Consider the following 20,399-nt stretch of genomic DNA (forward strand, 5'->3'; position numbering starts at 1 on the left):
CTTGACATTAAATACAGTGGGGTTTGTCACACATATCAGCTATATAATAATAAAGTATATTTCTTCTTTTGGGGTCCTTTCCTCTATTTTGTATTATAGTAATTTAGTTATTCTTAAATCTGTATTTACTGATTTAGAAACCATTTTAGAAACCAAGCCTCTTTCAACCAAGCAAGAATTCAAGATAAAAAAAAAAGAAGTGGGATTTGAAGAAGGACAGAAGTTGAATTGAATCCAATGTCACAATATATCAACAAACATCTTAGTATTAATAATGTGACAGTATTTTGAAATTACCTTGAGTGCTTTGTATCACTTAATCCTGAGAAAGTGCCTGCAAACAAGGGTTAGCTTAAACATTGTAAACTGGGTTTTGTTATGAAATGTTATGCATACGTCATTATGTTGAATTACTTTACAGTAACAAATCTTAAAAAGATTGTTGGTATTATAAAATTATTGTAAACCCAAATCCCACAACAATCCTCTGAGGAACATGACTCTGTATAATATTCCATGGAAATCAGTCTGACAATAGCAGATTTCTTAGATAAACCAAAACACTGATTCAGACATATTCAGCTGTCAACATTTAAAAATGTATTTTTCCAGTTGTTTTGAAGCCTCTCTCCACTGTGAAACGTCTGAAATCCTTCTTCTTCTTGGTCCTAGAAATTTGCAGCAGAATAGACAAAATAAATGTGTAACACTGCCTCCCACTCATCACACAGCAAAGACCATGGTGGAGTAGGTGTCCAGCAAACTGCCGGGGCCCATCAACAAATCTCTCACACCCACCTCCTGTGCTCTCGCACTCATATAATTAATTAGGCTCCCCCTCCTTACCCTCACTCTGAAACTACCAGTGATTTTCAAACAACACTTTAGCAGGTACAATGTTCGGGCCAGGGGTGCGGTCCAGTGGTGAGTGAAATGACCCAGAAGTATTTCAGCAGCTGCCATAATAAGATAAGATGTTCGAATTCTCTAAATGAAAAGAACAGGAGGGTTAAATTCTTCCTATCTTATTTCCTTCCGCATAGGAAACACAGGACCATCATTTAATAATGACATTCAAAATGCAGACCCACGTATATATATAAAAAAAAATACAGCTGTTCAGGTCTCACATGATCGTCTGGGCTCCTGATTTCTTCTCAGTCACATCTGCCTAGTCAGTAGTCCCAGAGAAAACAAGCGAATTGAACTTATAATTCCCAATATCATATCATCATCAGAAATAAATAGAAATCATCATTTTAATCCCCCCCAATTGTGGATTGCACAAAAAACTCCACTTAACAAATATATATAACCATTTACAACCATATAAACAACCTAAAGGAAACTTTAGGGTAGGTCCCTTGCTTATATTTTGATTCAATTATAATTTTGATGGCTCAACTTTCTCTACTTTTATATTCCTCATGTTATTATATTATTTCACCAAGTCAGTCATGTTGTTTATTTTCAATGTTTATTTTGTGTTGCTTCCTGTAAGTAACTGATGGCGTAATGTTCCCTTTAATCTGAAAACATCTTTTACTGGGACACTTGATTCTGTTTTGGACGAAAACTTTTCTTGAACTGTAGGTGGACAGCAGAGTTTGTCATTGTAGCATAAACTGTATAGTCTGCATACATCTTCTGTTATACATAAAGTTGGTTTTAAAGTTGGTTTTAAACTAAATGCTGAGTGTAACTGTAGTTTTTTCTTCGCACTACGGTTATCCTTTCCTATCTCGTCAAGGCTTCTCCTTCACATCTTTCCTTGACCTTATGATGTTTTCCATCGGGGTCAAGTAATAGTAAAGAAGATTGTTTTAAATATTTGACTGCAGCTCAAGAGTTCAGAGATAAATCTCTTTTTCTCTGCCTCTTAGGAGGTAACAACCAATGAAACTGCACATCACTGTCAACTGAAGCAGGACAGACTGCATGCCTGATCTGGTCTGACAAAATCAACATAAACCCGGGTCAGAGATAACAGCTGGGCTGTGTGATCAGCTATATTGATGTTTAAAATGAACAACCACAAGTAAGTGTAGAGATAGAGTTTTCTTCTTAACCACCATCTGTGACTTAACTACACTCACAGTCAGTTACTCTCTGTTGTCTGCATTTACATTCTTTTCTGAAAACAACTGAAGTATGAAACAGTAAGTAAGGGACCCATAAATACTACGTTAACCAGCAACCATTTCAATGGTGCTATGCTACAGTGAAATAATCCTTATTTAACAAGCATGACATCATATAAGAGGAAACAGCTCTGCAGTGTATCCTACTAAACTGAAAGAGCGATCAGACAAAGTTGAAGGCAACTACAGGTTGTCTTCTTCACTTCTTATGCCCAATGAGGCAAATTGTGATTTGTAAACAAAATTTGTTTGATTGATTTGATTGTACTTCACTGGCATTGATCGGGAAGTCTAGACAGAACACAGTTAGAAAAAGATGAATTTACAAGTTTACCAAAGCTTAATGCAGATGCACAACTAAAATAACCAGTAGCTACAGTCACATTTCACCAGTGTGGTCAGAAAGCTCACAACACACTCAGAGCAGACTATGCACATTCTTTTATTAGATCTTTCCCAACAGGAAGCCATTAAACAAATGACAGCCCCATCATCTGCAGCGACAAACAGAATCTTAAATCTTACAGTATGTGTACAACGTCACACAGCTCTACATATGCGCCTGTGAAATCTACATCATTATACTCACTAATGAGGTGCAGTCATTGCTCCCTGGGTGATACAGCTGATAAATATGCTCCAATCACATGAGACATTTAGTCTGTGTTAATGATGGAATGGTGTCAGGCATGTGTGTTGTGTGAGTGAGGCTGAGGCCAATCGAAGACAAGGAACACAAGAGTTTTTGACGATCCCAGGGCCTTCTCCTCAGCGAGTGTGCGAGATGTCCACCTGAGGGCACTGTAAGAGAGGACAGGTTGACACAGCACACGTTAGACGCTGACTTCACTTCACTGGAGACACTCTCACTTCCACACAGGGATATCTATCTCTCAGCATGTGGAGATCGAGAAGTTTAATTAAAACATTAGCAAATTACTCACTAATGATCTCAAAGACTACCTATGTTGTGTCTGTTATATGTGCTTAAATCTTCAACTGTGCCAGAAATACACTGGCAGACGGTTAGAATGAATTGTCTATTTTTAAATGTTTTTACCTAGTCTGAGTTTACACTTGTGTCCGATGACACTGTTTGTGTGTACGCATGCCTGTGTCTGTGTCAGCGCACGAGAGAGAGAGAGAGAGAGAGAGAGAGAGAGAGAGAGAGAGAGAGAGAGAGAGAGAGAGAGAGAGATATTAGAATCAGGACGTGCTGAATTAATGAATGAATGCCCGCAGCTATGAAGAAATATTATACTCATTTAAGAAAAGGATCAATCATTATGTGGTGATCGGTGATGATATTGCGGCGTCATTTCAAACATATCAACGTTTAAACTGTGGCGGGTCAGAGACGTCAGCTGAGTTGGTGTCAGTGTGTGTGTGTGTCTCTGCGAGTCCGCACAAGACAGAGAGAGAGAGTGCGAGTTGGCAATGTGATATATCGCCCCTATCTTAAAAACAGCTGTTACCTTTCCCTCAGGGACTATCATACAGAAGCTACGCAATTCGGTTATAGTAATCAACGGCTTATAGTGATCAATTTGGCCCAGACAAACGTGATCACTGTAACCACGTTCCCACTGTACAAGTCTCCAAGCCTCCTACCTCCTCACTGGTAGAACTTAATCTCTGTGTCCACGCAATCGAAAAATAAGTCCCCCAGTTCTTCTGCTGGTATGTCTCCACTGAGCATGGCTGAAATCTCACTGAGACACTGTGACTCCAGGTCCCTGAGAATCTCATACACAGCTGAGCCCTCGTCCTGTGCAGAGAGAAAAAGACAGACACAGAGATGTCAAACTGTGTAACACTTGTATTTGCTCAAACCAATTTATGGTAATGCCCTTGTATGGAATATTATTTCAATGTAATATCAATGTACATGTAAAAGAACCCAACCTTAGTCTAATTCAACGTGATGACTGTAGTGAGGGACGTAGATGTAATGATACACACACCTCCATTTCCTCTACAAGCTAATCTGGGTTAATACACAGTCTGGCTGCTCTAAACAGCAGCCACTTGTTTTGTTACAATTTGATTATATACAGTACCCTAAATAAACTACATAGTAATCCACTGACCGTAGTATTTTCATAGCTAGTGCACTTTGTGGTATGATTAACACTGTTTAATATTTACCTTTCTGTGTAGAGCCTCTTTTAATCATTAAATAACAATACAATTCTGTAAAATTGTATATATCACAGCTGTCTCTGAATTTAATAATCCTGCCATTTTGGATGATTACAATACGTACAGGCGATGCAACAAGTTACCTCACAATCCCACAGTGTGAAGCGATTCTTTTTTTGCCTCCACCTCTGAATTGGATTTTTTTTTATTTCAAGCAACGTTCTTTCTATCGTACTCACTCTCACTCACTGTATTATCCACAACAGCAGCAGTGTATCTGTGTATTTTCTGTATTAGTGACATCACTGCTGTGGCCACCAAACAATCTGTCTTTCTTCACCTCCACCTCACTAACAAACATTTCAATGTCGGGGTCAGAGAGTTTCGCTTCTTCTTCTCATTGCTTGATGCCGTGACTCACCAGAGAAACCCATTGGTCAGCAGGTTAATTTAATATTCATGCAGTGCTTTGCATTGACCATTTATGGTTGAATGTACGCGTGTAGAGGGGGGACTTTGTGGCAGATTCACGTACGCATGTTTCAATTTGGAATGTGATATATAAAGGGAAGGCGGAAAATGGCGTACGCAAAAAACATTCCCATTTATAAAACCATGCCCGCACACACCTGAAGGCAATGTTTCAACCCAACAGGAAACGTGCGTACGTTGATCTGCCTCAAAGTCCGCCCCCTACACACCCACATTCAACCATAAATGGTCAATGCAGAGCACCTCATGAATATTAAATTAACCTGCTGACCAATCGGTTTTTATGGAGAATCATGGCATCAAGCAAGGAGAGGATAGCTCAACCTTTTAACACTGACATCGAGGAGCTTGTGAGTGAGGTGGAGGTGAAGAAAGACAGATTGTTTGGTGGCCACATCAGTGATGTCATTCATAAAAGGAAATGCACTGAGTGGTAACGTGCTGTTGTGGTTAATGCAGTGAGTGAGAGTGAATACAACAGAGAGGACAGTGCCTGAAATAACACAGGATCTTTTTTATGTCCTGTACGTATTTTAATCAACCAAATGTACAGGATTATGAAATTCAAAGACAGCTGCAATGTTTTTAATCTATAAAATTTAACAGAAACACTTTATTCCCGAAAGGGGCTTTAAGAAGAACAGTAACAATTATGCAGTGTTAACTGTATCACACACAGACCTTTCAGCTAATTATCCCAGAGTGGTGAGTACTTGTGTTTGTACCGTTGAATCGGTCTGTGAAATACTGGACTCAGTTCAAAACAAAGAACCAAGATCACAGCTCTCTGGAATCTGTATCAGCTGATGAGTCAGTCATCATTATAGTCGCTAAACACTCGTTTCTACAAATCCTTCTATACGCGCACTCCTCTATCAGTGCCAGTGCATCCATCACACAGCATTACGCACGAGTGTCACCGCAGTATTTAAGTTTACAGCAATTGGACCGATTACTTCACACATAAGTGGGATCTTAACCTCCACTCTGGGACATCATTTGGAAATTGAAGTTTAAAGGTGAACACAGTTTATTCATTTCTTGTAAGAGTTCTCCAGCCGCTCTGTGTGCTCTATGCGCCTGGTCAGCACAAACATGTTCATTGCAGCGGTTTTACACACACGCACACACAAATAATATGAAAACTTAAGTTGTACTTGGTGAAACAGGCACATTTATAGAAGATATTATAAAAACTATTAATTTGTTTCGTTTTTATGCTATGCTACCATACTTTGCTCTAAGTTGTTTAATATCTTTTTCAATTGAAGGTTCTTATGGAACAGTTATGTTGCACGAGCACAAATAACGCTGTTGTCTTTTAATGTGGATTATGAAGTGGATCAATAATCTGGCTTCAGTTCACCTCCTCACATCTGCCTCGCCACTTTCCTTACTCCAAAATGTTCGTACGCATGGGTTTGAGTTTGCATACAAGTGCGCACACTGTCAAGTTTGTTTTTATAGATCCCAACGTTTGCGTGAGAAGTGGCGTACGCACAAAATGGGGTCTGACAGATGCGTATGCAACAGTTATAAATGAGGCCCCAGGTCTGGGTTTATCAGCTAGTGGCATTCAGTCAGAATTTCACCCCCACATGATTTCAGCATGATTTCCACAGCATTTGTTGTTGTTTTTTGGTTGTAGTCTGATTTCTACATTTAAACTTCCTTTTCAATTATTTAAGATTAATTTATTTTTAGTTAAAACTCATGTGTGGTCTCTTTGTCCAGCCTTGAGCTGACAAAACACACAAGTCATTCTAAAACAGGATTGTCAGCTGTTGTGAAGCACTGACTTGCCAGTATTCTCCTGTTGGTGTTTGGTTGCAGTGTAGTTGTGATTTAAACCCTGCTCTTTGGTTTTGAATGTGTACTTGTAGTGTGTTTATGTTTAGTCTACACTCATGAGGCTGTGTGTCTTGTCTGCTCTAACTGTGAGGTCCTGTCCACTGCTGGGAGTGGCCCTCCTGTGCTCTGCCATTTTGTTGTAATCTATCAACAACAACTGAACAAGTTCCACTCCTCGGTAAGAGAAAGATTCTGCTTTGAGTTTATATGAAATGAATGTGGTTGTCAAGCTTCCCGAGGGTCTGCACTGGACAATCGTTGACCTACAGTAGATTGTGAATCATACCCACCGGATTGGTCTCCATGTTGTTGAGCGCCACCTGGTGAGCCTTGTACAGGTCATGTCTGCGGTCTACCTGGCTCTGAAAGCGTGGCTGCTTCCTGACAGGGTCGTCTGGGCCGAACTGTGGGGAGACCACCCTCGGCACTGGAGCAGAACAGTCCGAGAAGATAAAAGGCTTGAATATAGACCTAGTAGGGTGCAGGTGGGGTCGGTTAACAGGGAAAGGAACAGGAAAGAGAGAAACGAAAGACTAAGAAAATCCACCCAAAAGACAGAATGTGAGAAAAACGGAGATGAAGTGGGAAAGAATATTAGGTTTTAAACACTTTCATAACATATGGATACATCATGATTCGTAAACGATATTTCTGATGTGTTTTAAATAAATGTTTTTGCAGTATTCTGTTAACATGTGTTTTACATCTTTGCAACAACCATTCAATCTTTATAAAAGCCATTAATCAAAGTTTTGTCTCGACCTTTCATTGTCTATTTGATTAACTATTTCTGCTCAAGCTAACAGCTTTGTTTCTGATGCCACAAAGGTACAACACTTAAGTACTTAAATAGGAGCAACTGCTTATTCATAGAATTATCAAATCGGCCAATTTTTGGTGAGGGGCTTCAGTTATCACCCTTGACATGATTGTTGGTGGTTGGTTGGTTGGTTTGAGTATTTCTGAAACCTCTCCTGAGATTTTCACACACAACAATCTCTAAATTTAGAATGGTTTTAAAACACAAAAAAACATACAGCGAGTGGCACTTCAGTAGTCGGAAACGCACTGTTGATGAGACTGGTCAGACCTGTTGGAGCTGATTTAAATCAGACAACCACTCTGTACAACTGTGGATAATAGAAAAGCATCCAAATGAACCACACGCCCCACCTTGATCTGAAATGACCAGAACTGGAAAATGGATTTTAGTGTAAAGATCCATGATGTCAATCTGCCGTGTTGAACAGTCTAGGGTGGTGGTTGTGGGATAATGGTGCAAGGAATGTTTACTTGGCACACTTTGTAAACCTAATAACAGTAAATGATCATGTCACAAAGTGCCTCTAGCTGGTTTTATGAACATGAAAACTAGTTCAGTGACTTCAGTGTCCCCTCTAGTCACCTGGTCTGATCTAACTGAACACCTTTGGGAGGTGGTAGAACAGGAGGTTGACAGCTTAAATGTGCAGCAGACTAATCTGCACAAAATCTGTCACGCAGTCACGTCAACAATGACCAGAATGTCACAGGAGGAATGTTTCCAACATCTTTCCATGCAATGAAGAACTGAGGCTTATTTGAGAGTAAAAGGAGGCCTCGTCCAGTTATAGTGTGATTTTCCAGATAAAGTACAATGTGTGAATAAAAATAAATTGTGATGCAGGTCATTATAGTTTTTTTTACGGTCTAGAGGAATTCTTAGGTTAGTCAGTGACAAACCTGGAGGGGTCTGGGGTGGCAGTGAAGAAGTGGATGCAGGGTAGGCTGGAGTCTCTGGGCAGAACAGACACCATGCTGCCTGTGGTGCAGAAACCTCCAGAGTCCATGCAGATGCCACTGGGCTTGTCCCTCAGAATGGACATCATCACCTCTGCTGTCACTGAGCCTGACACCAGAAATGACACAGAGTGGATAACTTAACATTTCAATTAAAAGTCTGAAACATCAAATTTACAACGTTTTCTGATTATGACAGTGGAAGTGGAAGTCATGCAAATAATAAGCCGCACTGACCGTTTACAGTCACCGTAACACAGTGTATTAAAGATTCATATAAGGTCACTGTGACCTTTGACCACTGAAATGTAATCACTTCATCTTTGAGTCCAAGTGACAACTGATCAAAAGAAATTCCCTCGGGCAGTCTTAAGATATCACACTCAAGAGGCTAAAAACATGTTTTTTGAGGCAACCATGACCTTGACCTTTTACCACCAAATTCTAATCAGTTCCATGAGTCAAATTGAATTGTGCCAGATGCAATGAAATTCCCTAAGGGCAGTCCTAATATATCACATTCACAGGAACGTGAGGTCACTCTGACCTTGGCCTTTGACCTCCAGGCACCAAAATCGAATCATTACATCTTTGAGTCCAAGTGAAAGTTTGTACCACACTTGACATTCCCTCAAGCAGATCTTAAGATATTATGTTCAAGAAAAACATAAACATACTTCATGAGTCCACCGTAACCAGACGTACGTACAGAAGGACAGACAACCCAAAAACATTGCCTAGAATGCCTTTGGACATCCTGGGATTTCCGTAGTAGTGGACCACTCTCACCATCATGCTGCTGGAGCAGCTCTGTGCCTCCCTTATAACGCTGTTTGGCCAGCTCCATCCGAGCAGGTGGGTTCTCAGGGTTGAACACCTGAGAGAAGTTGAACTCCCTCTCGCCGTCCCACCAGCCCTGAGCTTGCGCCATGCTCCGCAGCTCTGGATGCTCTGCATTGATCTCATCCCCAATGGTCAGCTGGTTGGAGATGTTCTTGACACCCTCTGAAAGGAGCAGGGGGCTGTTAGTAAGTGATGACGCTTTGTCACAACCCAACTTTGGTTTTGTAAAGCAGGTACAAGTCTCAAGTCAACATTAACTGAATAACAATTTATCATACATCACAAATTAACCTCAAGGGGCTGAACGGTCGGCACAGTATACGTCACCCTGTGTCCTTAGACTTCCCCAAAAATTCTATAATGAAAATATTAAAACCTCAGGAAGATCTACAAGGGTCCCGCCTTGAATCCCAATTTGGCTGGAGTCTCTAATTGTGGAGTTTGCATGTTCTACCCTTGTTTGTGTGGGTTTTGTCCTGGTTCTCTGGCTTCCTCCCACGTAGACCCTACAAGACTCTAAAAGTGGGAACTGTAGTTTTTAGAAAATGTGTGTCAAAGATTTGTAAATAGCAAATTTACTGAGAACTATTTTCAACAACTGACAGTGAGTCTTGTCTTGTGACAATAATAAATCACCCCATTCAAAGTCAATCTGAAGATGTTTGTTACCCTTGAGCTGTCAGTCAGTGTTTCAGCTCTTTTTGTATAATCTTCTGTTATCTTTTGTCCTTGCTTCTTTGTAGTATGTGGTTTTGCAGGTTTTCATAAAATGTTGATCATTTAGAAAATGGGAAAAAGCTGTCATGTGCTGTAAAGGTTCATAAAGCCCTTTCAGACAATTGTGTGAACCTGAGCTTTATAACTAAAGTTGACTCAACAGCAGGAGATGATGCTGCACACACAGTATAAACATCAAACAACACACAGCCCAGCTAGATACTGTGTTTAGATTAGACCTCATTATTTACCATTAACCTCAACCTCTTAGATGTTTTACCTGCAGAAATTACTTAAGACACATGTTCACACACGCACACACAATCCGTTAACAAGTAACAACTGATCTCTAATCTGCACAAACAAAATATTTCTTTTGATGACGCACATAAACACACACAAAAACAGAACGCTCAAATGTGTTCAGTGTGAGGAGGCAACATATCTGAGGTTTTTACAAGCCATGTATTAAACAACAGGCTAAAGGTTTTTAAACTGTAAAGATATTTTGGTTCTGCTCTCAGTACTATACAAGTAAATAAACAGATCAGCACATATACAAAAATGTGTTGTCTAGATTACACAGGTACCCTCCATCCTCACCTCGGACCTTCTGTGCCACCCACAGCTTCCCAGCAGTTTCTAAGACCCAGGCCTCGTTGCGGTCCACCAGAAGGAAGGTGTTGTGGTAGCAGAAGGGTTGAGGATCCTCCCTGCACTGTCCCCCCTGGCCATGCTGCTCCAGTAGGCCTGTGATGACGGTCAGCGCTGCCCAGGCACTGTCACCACGCTCCAGCCCCAGTCTGATAATCAAAAGTCATGCCGGGGTACTTCAAGATGTAACACTAGGGATTCCTCTTTGTGAATCATCAGTTATGTTGTTACAAAGGTTAAAAACGTACTAACGGCAAAATATTTTAATGTTTTTTATGTATTAGATAGAAACAAGAGATCGGTTGAGTTGCTTGGCGATGTTTACACATTGTTTACACTGGATGATTAGTTTTATACACAGAGATGAAGAGATAAGTGCTACAGTTCCAGTACTCACTACCTGTCATAACATGCTTGTGACAATTCACACACCCTTTTGTTAAAAGCTCAAATTCATACTTCCCCTGAATTTACATCATCCAAACTGTATTTTTCTTTATTGCTAAAATTGAAGCTGCTTATGAGCCATATATCGTTTTTTGAATAACTACAATAGTAAAAGATGTCTGGTGCTCACCGGACCAGGTCCATACCCAGCAGGGCCTCTCCGGGGGAGATGGGCTCTCGGGTCCAGACTGCCTCATTCCCAATACAGACTCCCTGGTCATTGGCTCCCATTTCTGCGCCCCACATCCAAGCAGGTTTACTAAGGACGACAGCGTGAGTCTGCTCTACCTGAGGGATCTGGATGTATGTGCACTGCAGGTAAAAAACAAACAAACATCAGATACAGGGGGACTGAGAGAAGAATGCTTTTCATTATACTAAAGTCATATTAGAGTTCACAGATGGTTTCAGAGTCATGTGCACGACCTGCAGCAGGCAAGGTAGGGCATGGCTGATAAAATCAAATGCATTTTAACACAACTATGTGTAGAGAAGAGTATTCATTAGTTACGTTCAGAAAACAAAGCAGAGGAAGGAAAATAATTGTATTTAAGTACAAATATTTAAAGAGTTGCAGGTAGGCGACTGTGTACAGTGTGTAAAATAACAATCAATCTATTATAATTGTATTTGTATAGCCTATATTCACAAATCATAATTTGCCTCACAGCGCTTAGCAAGGCGTGACATCCTCTGCCCTTAACCCTCAACTAGAGTGAGGATAAACCCAAAAACCTTTTTAACTGGGAAAAAGGGGGCATACCAGCACTGGGTGACAAACTGTATAACTTTCCCAGATTATGTGAAGCTCAGTGACTCTGATCTCATTAGTTCTACTGAGCTAAAAGACTCATTTAGAAGACAGAGGCAGAAAATAAGAACAAATTTCATCAGTGATTTAAGTTACTTAAACAGGATATTTCTACATGATGTTCCGCTTTCAACTAGTCTCAGACATTTTGAATACCGATGCATTAATGCTCTCAGCTGATATATAATTAAAATCTTTTTATGTCTTAAATCATTTGAAGTTTGCAGTGTAGGTGTCAGGGGAAATTATGCATGAGCCGCAGAGGCAGCAGTGGTGGTGTTGCGGGACAGTCAGTGGCGGTCCAGGGTCGTTTACCTCCAGCATGGAGCCTGGAGGGTGAGATGTTGCAGGGTAGTGGGCCACCTCCTGCACCTCATCTCGAGGACGGTCCGAGTTCTTCCCAAAAACCACATGGTCATCCAGAGAACCAGGGGGCAAGGAAACAAAACAATCACATGACATGGGAGCCTCTGCCATCCTGCAACAGAGAAACAGTAAAAGATACAAGTTAAGTGGGTGAACACTCAGAGGTCTCACTGGCTCTGGGGACAGGAATCTACCTACTAATTCCACAAATGTCTGTTTGTCTTTCTATCTGTCTGTATATGGAATGCATGTTACGAACCCTTCCACTTATCAGCTTCACACTAGGCATGTGTATTTATAATAGCCCAGGGAAGATCAGTGTCAAATTTAGTACGATTCAGACATCTGATCCTTTTAATATTAATATGTGGGGTCGGGGCAGTGAGCCGTATGTCAGTGGACATAGTTAAACATGTGTTTTTCTTTATCCTCAGATAAACTACAGCAGTGGTACACAACTTGGTGACACCACAGGTCAAAATCACCACAATATAATTTCATATATTTGGAATATTTTTATTTCACCATATCAGTTTGACGCAGACAATTTCGGGTGAGACGGATGCTGATCTCTGTCATGACACATGACAATTTCCTCTTTGGAAATTGGTCTATGAAGTAATATCACGTTAGTTTAGTTGCTGCCATGCTTTATATCGAGCTGAATTAAAGAGCTTTTATTTTGAAAAGTTGTGCACTTGGATACAGACCTCTAAAATAGTCGACATACAATGTATGACAAAATAACACCAGTTAAGTTATTCATCCGAACTCATGTACAAGCCACACATGTGAACAGTTATAAGGCAAATTCAGTTTCATTATTTTTTCTAAATAAAATCTTCACTGCAGATAAACCAGGTAGAATGAACACAAAGTTCTCTAACTTCAATATGCACCTTAGACTGTTTATAAAAAGCTCTAGTTAAAACTAATGGGACGTAAAATAAGCACTAATTCAACCAACTAACTAGCTCATATTAGGCCTCTGACTTCCAACTAATCTGTCTGACAGTGTGTTTGACATCCAGTGTGTGAGCCTCCACCCTTTCAGACCACAATGTGCATGTGTGGAGTGAAGAGGAAGAGTCTCCTTCCATTCCCCACCCGGCTCTTAGCAGAGAGTCAGCTGCAGCCATCCCTTCCACACTGGGATTAGGAGGCAGCGCTTCACCCACTGTAATCTCCACAAATCCCACCGCCACGTTGCTCCTTTAACGCTCTCGTCTCGCGTTTTGCGACCACAAAATCGCTTTCAGCCCGGAAATAATGTCGCCCTCGTCTGTGCGCCTATACAGAGATGGTTCCCGTGGTGGAGCTCGGCGTGAGAAGGCTCATGCCGGAGACGAGGCCCGGGTGAGCGGTGTGATCCCCGCTGTCACCGCCCGTCTCTGCCCGGAGCAGCGACGCCTCTTTCCCCGCGCGTCATGTCGCCTTTCACCGGGGACTGGGCGACGGGGTGAAGTTGCGGGATATTAGTGTGTCATCTACAGCTAGTGTGTGTGTGTGTGTGTGTGTGTGTGTGTGCGTGCGCGTGTGTTGCTGTAGAAAATGTTTACCTTCTTATTGTCAGTGGTGGGAGCGGACGGCCGGCGGGGAGCAGGCAGGTTGGAGATAGAGTCACGTGACGGAGAGATCCAAAGGTCTGTACTTAAAGGTCTCGTCTCGTCTGGCCACAAGCACAGCTCACCGTCTCACTGCGTCCACCCCACACCTGGGAGGAAAGCCACAGCGCAGCCGAGCCATGAGGTAGCTCCTCATCATGAGTCTGTGTGTCGGTCAGGACAGCAACACCACTCAATAGCTGATTATCAGGCTTAGCACTGCACCCAAGTTCAAGGGACTCTCTGCTACACCCGGGAAGTTTTTATAATCCTGCGCAATTTAAAGTCATTATGTCTGCCCTCAGCAGAGTTCCCCTTTCTGCATGTAGGAACTAGAACGGCACTCAGCGGAGCTCATATCACCCAACAGTCCCCATAAAGGGATAGTTCACCAAAAATGAAAATGTATTTATTATCTACTCACCACAATGCTGATGGAGGGGTTGGTGAAGTGTTTGAGTCCACAAAGCACTTTTGGAGTTTCAGGGGTAAACAGTGTTGCAGCCAAATCCAATACAATAGAAGTAAATGGTGACCACTTCATCAAACGTTTACAAAAAAACTGAAATAACCCAGCATGCCTCCATAGTGCTCGTGTGGTGTCATCCAAGTGTCCGTAAGCCCCGGCATTCAAATTTGACTTGAAACAGCGTCTTTTACACCGTGTTTTAGCCTAAATGTCCCCTGGTATCCTTCTCTGGAGCCGTGTTCGCGCGTAGATCACAGCGGACCAATACTTCAATTGTATTGGATTTGGCTGCTGAGCTGTTGTGTTTGTGGACTCAAACACTTCATCCACCCCTCCATTGGCATAGTGCTGAGTAAATAATGAAGCAATTTTCATTTTGTGGTGAACCATCCCTTTAAAGTCAATCAAGCTGCACCAAATTGCACACAGTCTAAATATAAGTTCCCTAAATATCCCTAATTTTTCTCAACAAGTACCATGCATGTTAAAGAATGTGATGGGAAAAAATCCTGGATCTGTCCCTGGATCTGCACAAAAAAAGTTTTTTCTTGGCCCGTGTCCCATGCTTCCACCGAGTTTAGTGGGAAACCGTTCTGTAGATTTTGCATAATCCTGCTGACAAACAAACAAACCAACCAGCCAACCAATAAATTGACAGAGGCAAAAACATAACCACCTTGGCAGAGGTAATAACTAAATGCAAAATATTTGTTTCACCATTTTTGCTGGACCTCAGCTTCACTTGAACTCATGAGTTCATGTCTGTGTTACTTAAATCAGCACTTTTTGCTCAGTGGCCTCTGAAGCCTCGGGTGGTCACTTCATTAATCAGTAATTCTAGTAAGCTCAGAGTCCAAACATTCAAACAGATTTCATGTTCAGAAATGAAAGTATAACTATGGTTTGAATGGAGCTCCGACCATGGAGTCTCTCACTCACTGAATGAAACAGCAGAATGGTGGATATTCCTCTTGATCCCCAGCTTCCTGAACTAGAGGTGCTGTCACTGTAACAAACATGTCAAACTGTGTTTGGAATTAAGGAGATGAATGTTGTTTTTAATTATTTCTAAGTATGTTTAAGTGATAAAAATCAATTCAGTTTCAGTTCAGTATGTGTTTAGCACCCAATAATAACTCAAGTCTCAAGGCACATTACAAAGTAGGGTTGGGATGTTAGAAATGCGTTTGGCTTTATTCTGGAAATCAGAAGGCAGTATTCTGGCAGTCTAAGACACTGACTGTCATTTGGTATCGGTATTATCATGAGAGAGAGATCTCACCAATGCTCACTTAAAATGAGCATAAAATGCATAAACATGAAAATGAATGAAAGAGGCTACTTTCTCCCTATTACAAGCCAGTGTCCATAATGTTGCTTTGAATGTGTGGGACAAACCTCTTACCTGGGATTCATTTAAGTAAACAAGTTTACATGTTCAATTGCCAGAGTTAAAACCTTTTTTAAATTCAGTTTACTAGTAATGTACGACTGTAAAACTGTACTAGCATGTGTTGTGTTGCTTTGGAAGGAGCTTTCATAAGTTTTATAAGTAACCCTGCTCATGCATGTCATCAGGGTTTAGCAGGGAATAACAATTTAGGAGCCGTCTCCTTCAAAGGACACGGCCTACGTGGTCCACAAAGGCCAAAAAAAGGCCAAAACTGTGGAGGCCAAACCAAAAGGAGATGGTCCGGTCAATGAAGGATTTTGTAATTGCCTCATAGGCTTGTCCTGCGCTTACCATTGCATCATTAGCTGTTTTGAGCAGCTGCACTAATTGCAGCTCTGCCGCCAAGATAGCTAGCTTGTTAGATTCGTCACCAGTGCGGATATGTTGGCCCGAAAAGTATCCAACGGTTGGATCTTGCTTATTGCTTGGGGACGGAAGGACGCATTTGTTGACTGCAATTGCAGGAGCCTTCGAAATGGGACAGTCTCGTCACACCGCTGTGACGCAATCGACCTTCAAATGCGGCCTCCAAAGGATGAAACCAAGAATTGAGACATCGCTTATGAATCAGAATGTCTGTGTCTCTGCTGTTCATTGATCTCAAAGACAAAAATGTAAAAGCAGCAAAGAAATATGTTTTTAAGAGGTGTTCATTATTTTGTAGTCTGAGAGGGACACAGTTTATGGCACAGTGAAAACCACACTGCACACCACTGCATTTTGCCAGCACTCTGGATCACATGTTGGCTAATCAGTGTAATTAAAGTTGGGTGAATTCTTGTTTGTCAGTGGGTTTATCGAGTGGGTGTCTCCCATTACTGGTCTTTCACTGAATTATGTCGCTGAAATGTCCTGTCTGTGGGCTCAGTCCTTCCAGACAGACACCAACTTCCCAACACCTTCCACCTGCTCTTTGTGTCCACAAAAATCCAACATTTGAAATGGTTGATTTAACCAGATAGCAATAAATATCAAAATATTCCTAAATCAACTCTGGTGGGGTAGCCATGCTGATAGGTTTGGCTTTATTTGTCCAGGATTTGAGATATCTGTCTCTCAGTTTTCTGCCTTGAGCAACAGTGGGAATTAATCTTTTTTTTTGTAGTGCTCACAGCATCGAAAATAGTATTTGTAGTGGGTTAATATGTCATTTCCAGAAGTTAATCTGGAAAATAACAGTTTTAATCTGAACGATTTCTTCAGTAGAAAATACATCTGAAAACAGCTCAGTCAGGTCTGTGGTCATATTGCTGTAGATTTCATTTCTTAAAAGATGAGGGGGCTCACCCTCCAACTGTCAGCTGCAGGGTGTTGGGGCAGCTGAATCGAAGGGACTCTCAGCCACTTTTAGACGAGGGCAGTATTTAAAAAGGGAAAAATGGGGAGGGAGGGGTCAACTCCCCCCAAATTATAACTATTCTTCTTCTTCTTCTTCTTCTTCTTCTTCTTCTTCTTCTTATTATTATTATTATTGCCCACTCATGTATCAACTTTATAGTACTGTGGTTCCTTTATAATAATACAAAAATAAATGGTTCAAGGACTCTAGAACCCACTGCTGGTTGTTTGCCCATTTGAGCAAATCAAAGCTTCGAACAGTGACAAGAAACTGAAAAGTTGACACACCGGTAATTTTTATATCAACAATGGATCAAATACGTACATGTGAAAGACATTGCCAAGAAGTGACAGGAAGCACCATGCAGCTGTTTTCCAAGAACACATCGTACCCACCCAGCAGTAAAAGTCAAATTTAGCAAACCAGCTGGTGGACTTTTGAACACAACTCCTGATAAATGCATATTTCGACTCCAAAAGAAAATATTTTGTCTTCTTTTGGGGTCAACATTTTTTTTACACAAAACATTGCATAGACAGAGCAGTAAATTAACATAATGGAGTGAAACTAATAACTTGCCTGTGATATGAATAGATTGTCATGGATATGGTCGACGTAGGTTCTAAAACCTGCCCAGCTGCATCGCAGTGAGTGACAACATTCTAAGTAAGTAATTTCCGTCCTCCAAACCAGTGCTGTCGTGTCAACAACTATTGCTCATTATTATGCATGTCAGTAGGCCCCATTCTTAAAACTGACTCATGTTGTCTTTGTAAAGTTTTGGTGATGCAATAAATTAAATGTAGGTAGTCTAATAACAGGTCACACGCACATCTGAGCACACAGGAAACAAGGAGCACCAACCTAGCTGCTCCGAAAGTTTGACTAATGGCTGTGTTTTGAGATTGAGCACCTGGACCCTATCAGTGCTCACTTATGTCCAGATTTGTGGAAGGTGCTGAGTTATGTTTTGAAGCGGCCTGGTGGTGAATGCTGTTCCCTCGTGGCTCACAAGGTCTCCTGATGGTAACACAACTAAATTCTTGAGAGATTTCTGAGAAGACAACCTGTTACCTGAACAGCACTTGGCTACTTCCACACCCTCTCCGTCCTTTCATCTCCTGGAGTGTGCTGACAAGCATCGCACATCCTGTCTGCCCTTACACACAAACAGTAAAAACACCTAGAGAAGTAAACACCCACCTGAGCCAAAGGCTGACACACCCAAGAGAGACCTTGCACACATATACAGTACGCACACACAAACACATTCACATTCACAAGCAGAGAAACAAGCTCAGAGTGAAACTGAACACAGTGAAAAACAATAATATGCATTAGAAACCGTTGCACTGAACGTTAAAGTGATGAAAAATCTGATTGACAGATTCTTCTCCTAAAAGAACTTTGTTTGATATTCAACATCAGTAACAGGGTAGCTGAAATGACAGCAGCATTAGCCAAAAAATATTTTAAAAAAATCTAATCCTGAGTATAAAAGTATGTACAATATGTCTGGTTTCGTTTTTCTTCAAATAAGGTATTGTAAACCACCCAAGTTCAAATATTTCATCAACTTATCAACACGGTGACTCAGCATCATGAAATAGTTCAAGATTTGTGGACCAGACATCTGCCATTCAGCTCTCTCACACACACACACACTAAGCCAAGAGCCTCTCCTAAAGCCACTCAGGCGCTGTGGCCCAGTTTGTAAGCCCTGCCATGTGAAGTGGAGGGCTGGCCGGAGGAAGATGAGGGGTGTTAAGGGACGGAAACAGCTGGTGAGAAGCCCAGGGGATATTAATCTGAGGGGGGAGACAGGATGGCAGGAGAGGCTGTCTAATAAAGCATAGTATTACTGCCGCAAAGGTGTGTGTGTGTGTAAGTCTCTGTCTGTCTGTCTGTCTGTCTTCCAGGAGGATTACTGGTGAAATAGAAAACATGTTGGGTGTCTGTGTCCATCTGGTTAAAACCAACTTTATGTTGAACATTAAAAAAGTTCCCACTTCTTAAAACAAACCTGAGGACTTTTCTGGGTTGAGGCTCAGTTTATAGCTGTTAGGAAATCTGTGATCATCTCTGCCTCATCTGATGAATCCACCTAGGCACATTTAAAGTTTTACAACCCTTCACACACACACACACACACAAAAAGGGGTTTTTGAAAATTAGATAAAATAAAGCAATCCAAATTTTCTCTGAGCAATTAAAGTTCCGGTTAAAAGGCAGAGGTGGAAGATGGGAGGGGAAGCTGGGCGGCATCAGTCGCTCAGACAGTAATGACGGCGCCACTGCTGTTTAACAATCAAAGATGGGAGGCGGGGGCTCACAAGGAAGTCTCTCCTCGAAAAATACAGGTGTTCGGTACAATCAAAGCGCTGCTTGCAGAAATGACTGGGTTTGAAGTTGAAAGGGGAGGCTGGAGGAGAGGGGGGCTGTTATGTTGAGTGAGTGCCTGTATGAGAAAAAAAAGACTCAGAAGACAACTGTGGGCCGGTCTCTCCTTTGGGATTTTGAATAATTAACAAGGATAAGGAAGTTGACTACTAGGTGCTTACTGTTTACTTTGCTTGGATTTTTTTCTGCTGCTGGAGGGGAAGTAGGGCTTTAGCCGGCCTAGTTCTCTGGAGGCTGGCGTGTTGGCAGGGGGATTTGTCTGGGACACCAGTGTGGTTCCCGTGGGACAACAGGCAAGTCAAACCAGCCACAGGCCAGTGAATCAGAATCAGAACCAACTTCATGTGATGGGAATCTTGTGTACAAAACACATATCCTTAAAGGAAAGTCCCAAGCTGTAAACACACACACACACACACACACACACACACACACACACACACACACACACACACACACACACACACACACACACACACACACAAACAAACAAACAAACACACACATACACACACGCACGCACACAAGCACATAAACTGAAGGCTCCAGAATTCAAACTGATCTCTCACGTAAACTATTTTAACCTTTAGGGAAACCAAAGCAAAAGCTCCACAAACTTGTTCCTGAATAATAACTGTAATTAAATATACAATAGATACTAACAAGCAGTGATGCAATGTCTTTGGGGTGTGTAGGACACTGACAAATAGTTACACTGATATATAAGGTCAGATCCATTGACATGTTCTTACATCACAAACATGACATGAGAATCTTAATACCACTCTCATGTTTAAGAGTTAAGTATAAAAGCACCATCATTAGCTGATTAGCTTAGCACAAAGACACATTAGCACCCCTAAAGCTCACCCATTCATATGTTATGTCTTG

General features: G+C 41.5%; 1 protein-coding gene across 2 annotated transcripts; it reads right to left on the reverse strand.

Annotated features, from left to right (window-relative positions):
* Positions 1 to 2,565: 2,565 nt before the first annotated feature.
* scrn2 (secernin 2) lies at positions 2,566 to 14,172 on the reverse strand. Of its 2 annotated transcripts, none has more exons than XR_004613800.1 (9): positions 13,803 to 13,868; positions 12,193 to 12,355; positions 11,197 to 11,378; positions 10,569 to 10,768; positions 9,195 to 9,410; positions 8,349 to 8,514; positions 6,917 to 7,159; positions 3,753 to 3,909; positions 2,566 to 2,942 (listed from the first exon to the last, which is right to left on the reverse strand). XR_004613800.1 is itself a non-coding variant. In XM_034584856.1 (9 exons), the coding sequence occupies exons 2-8, from the start codon at positions 12,352 to 12,354 to the stop codon at positions 3,757 to 3,759; spliced, it is 1,260 nt and encodes a 419-aa protein (XP_034440747.1). In that variant the 5' UTR covers position 12,355; positions 13,803 to 14,172; the 3' UTR covers positions 2,566 to 2,942; positions 3,753 to 3,756. The 2 variants fall into 2 exon arrangements, 1 of the variants encoding a protein (XP_034440747.1); XM_034584856.1 differs by having other exon boundaries at positions 6,917 to 7,097; positions 13,803 to 14,172.
* Positions 14,173 to 20,399: the final 6,227 nt, after the last annotated feature.

The sequence above is a fragment of the Hippoglossus hippoglossus genome, chromosome 1 (assembly GCF_009819705.1).
Source record: "Hippoglossus hippoglossus isolate fHipHip1 chromosome 1, fHipHip1.pri, whole genome shotgun sequence".
NCBI classification, from domain to species: Eukaryota; Metazoa; Chordata; class Actinopteri; order Pleuronectiformes; family Pleuronectidae; genus Hippoglossus; species Hippoglossus hippoglossus.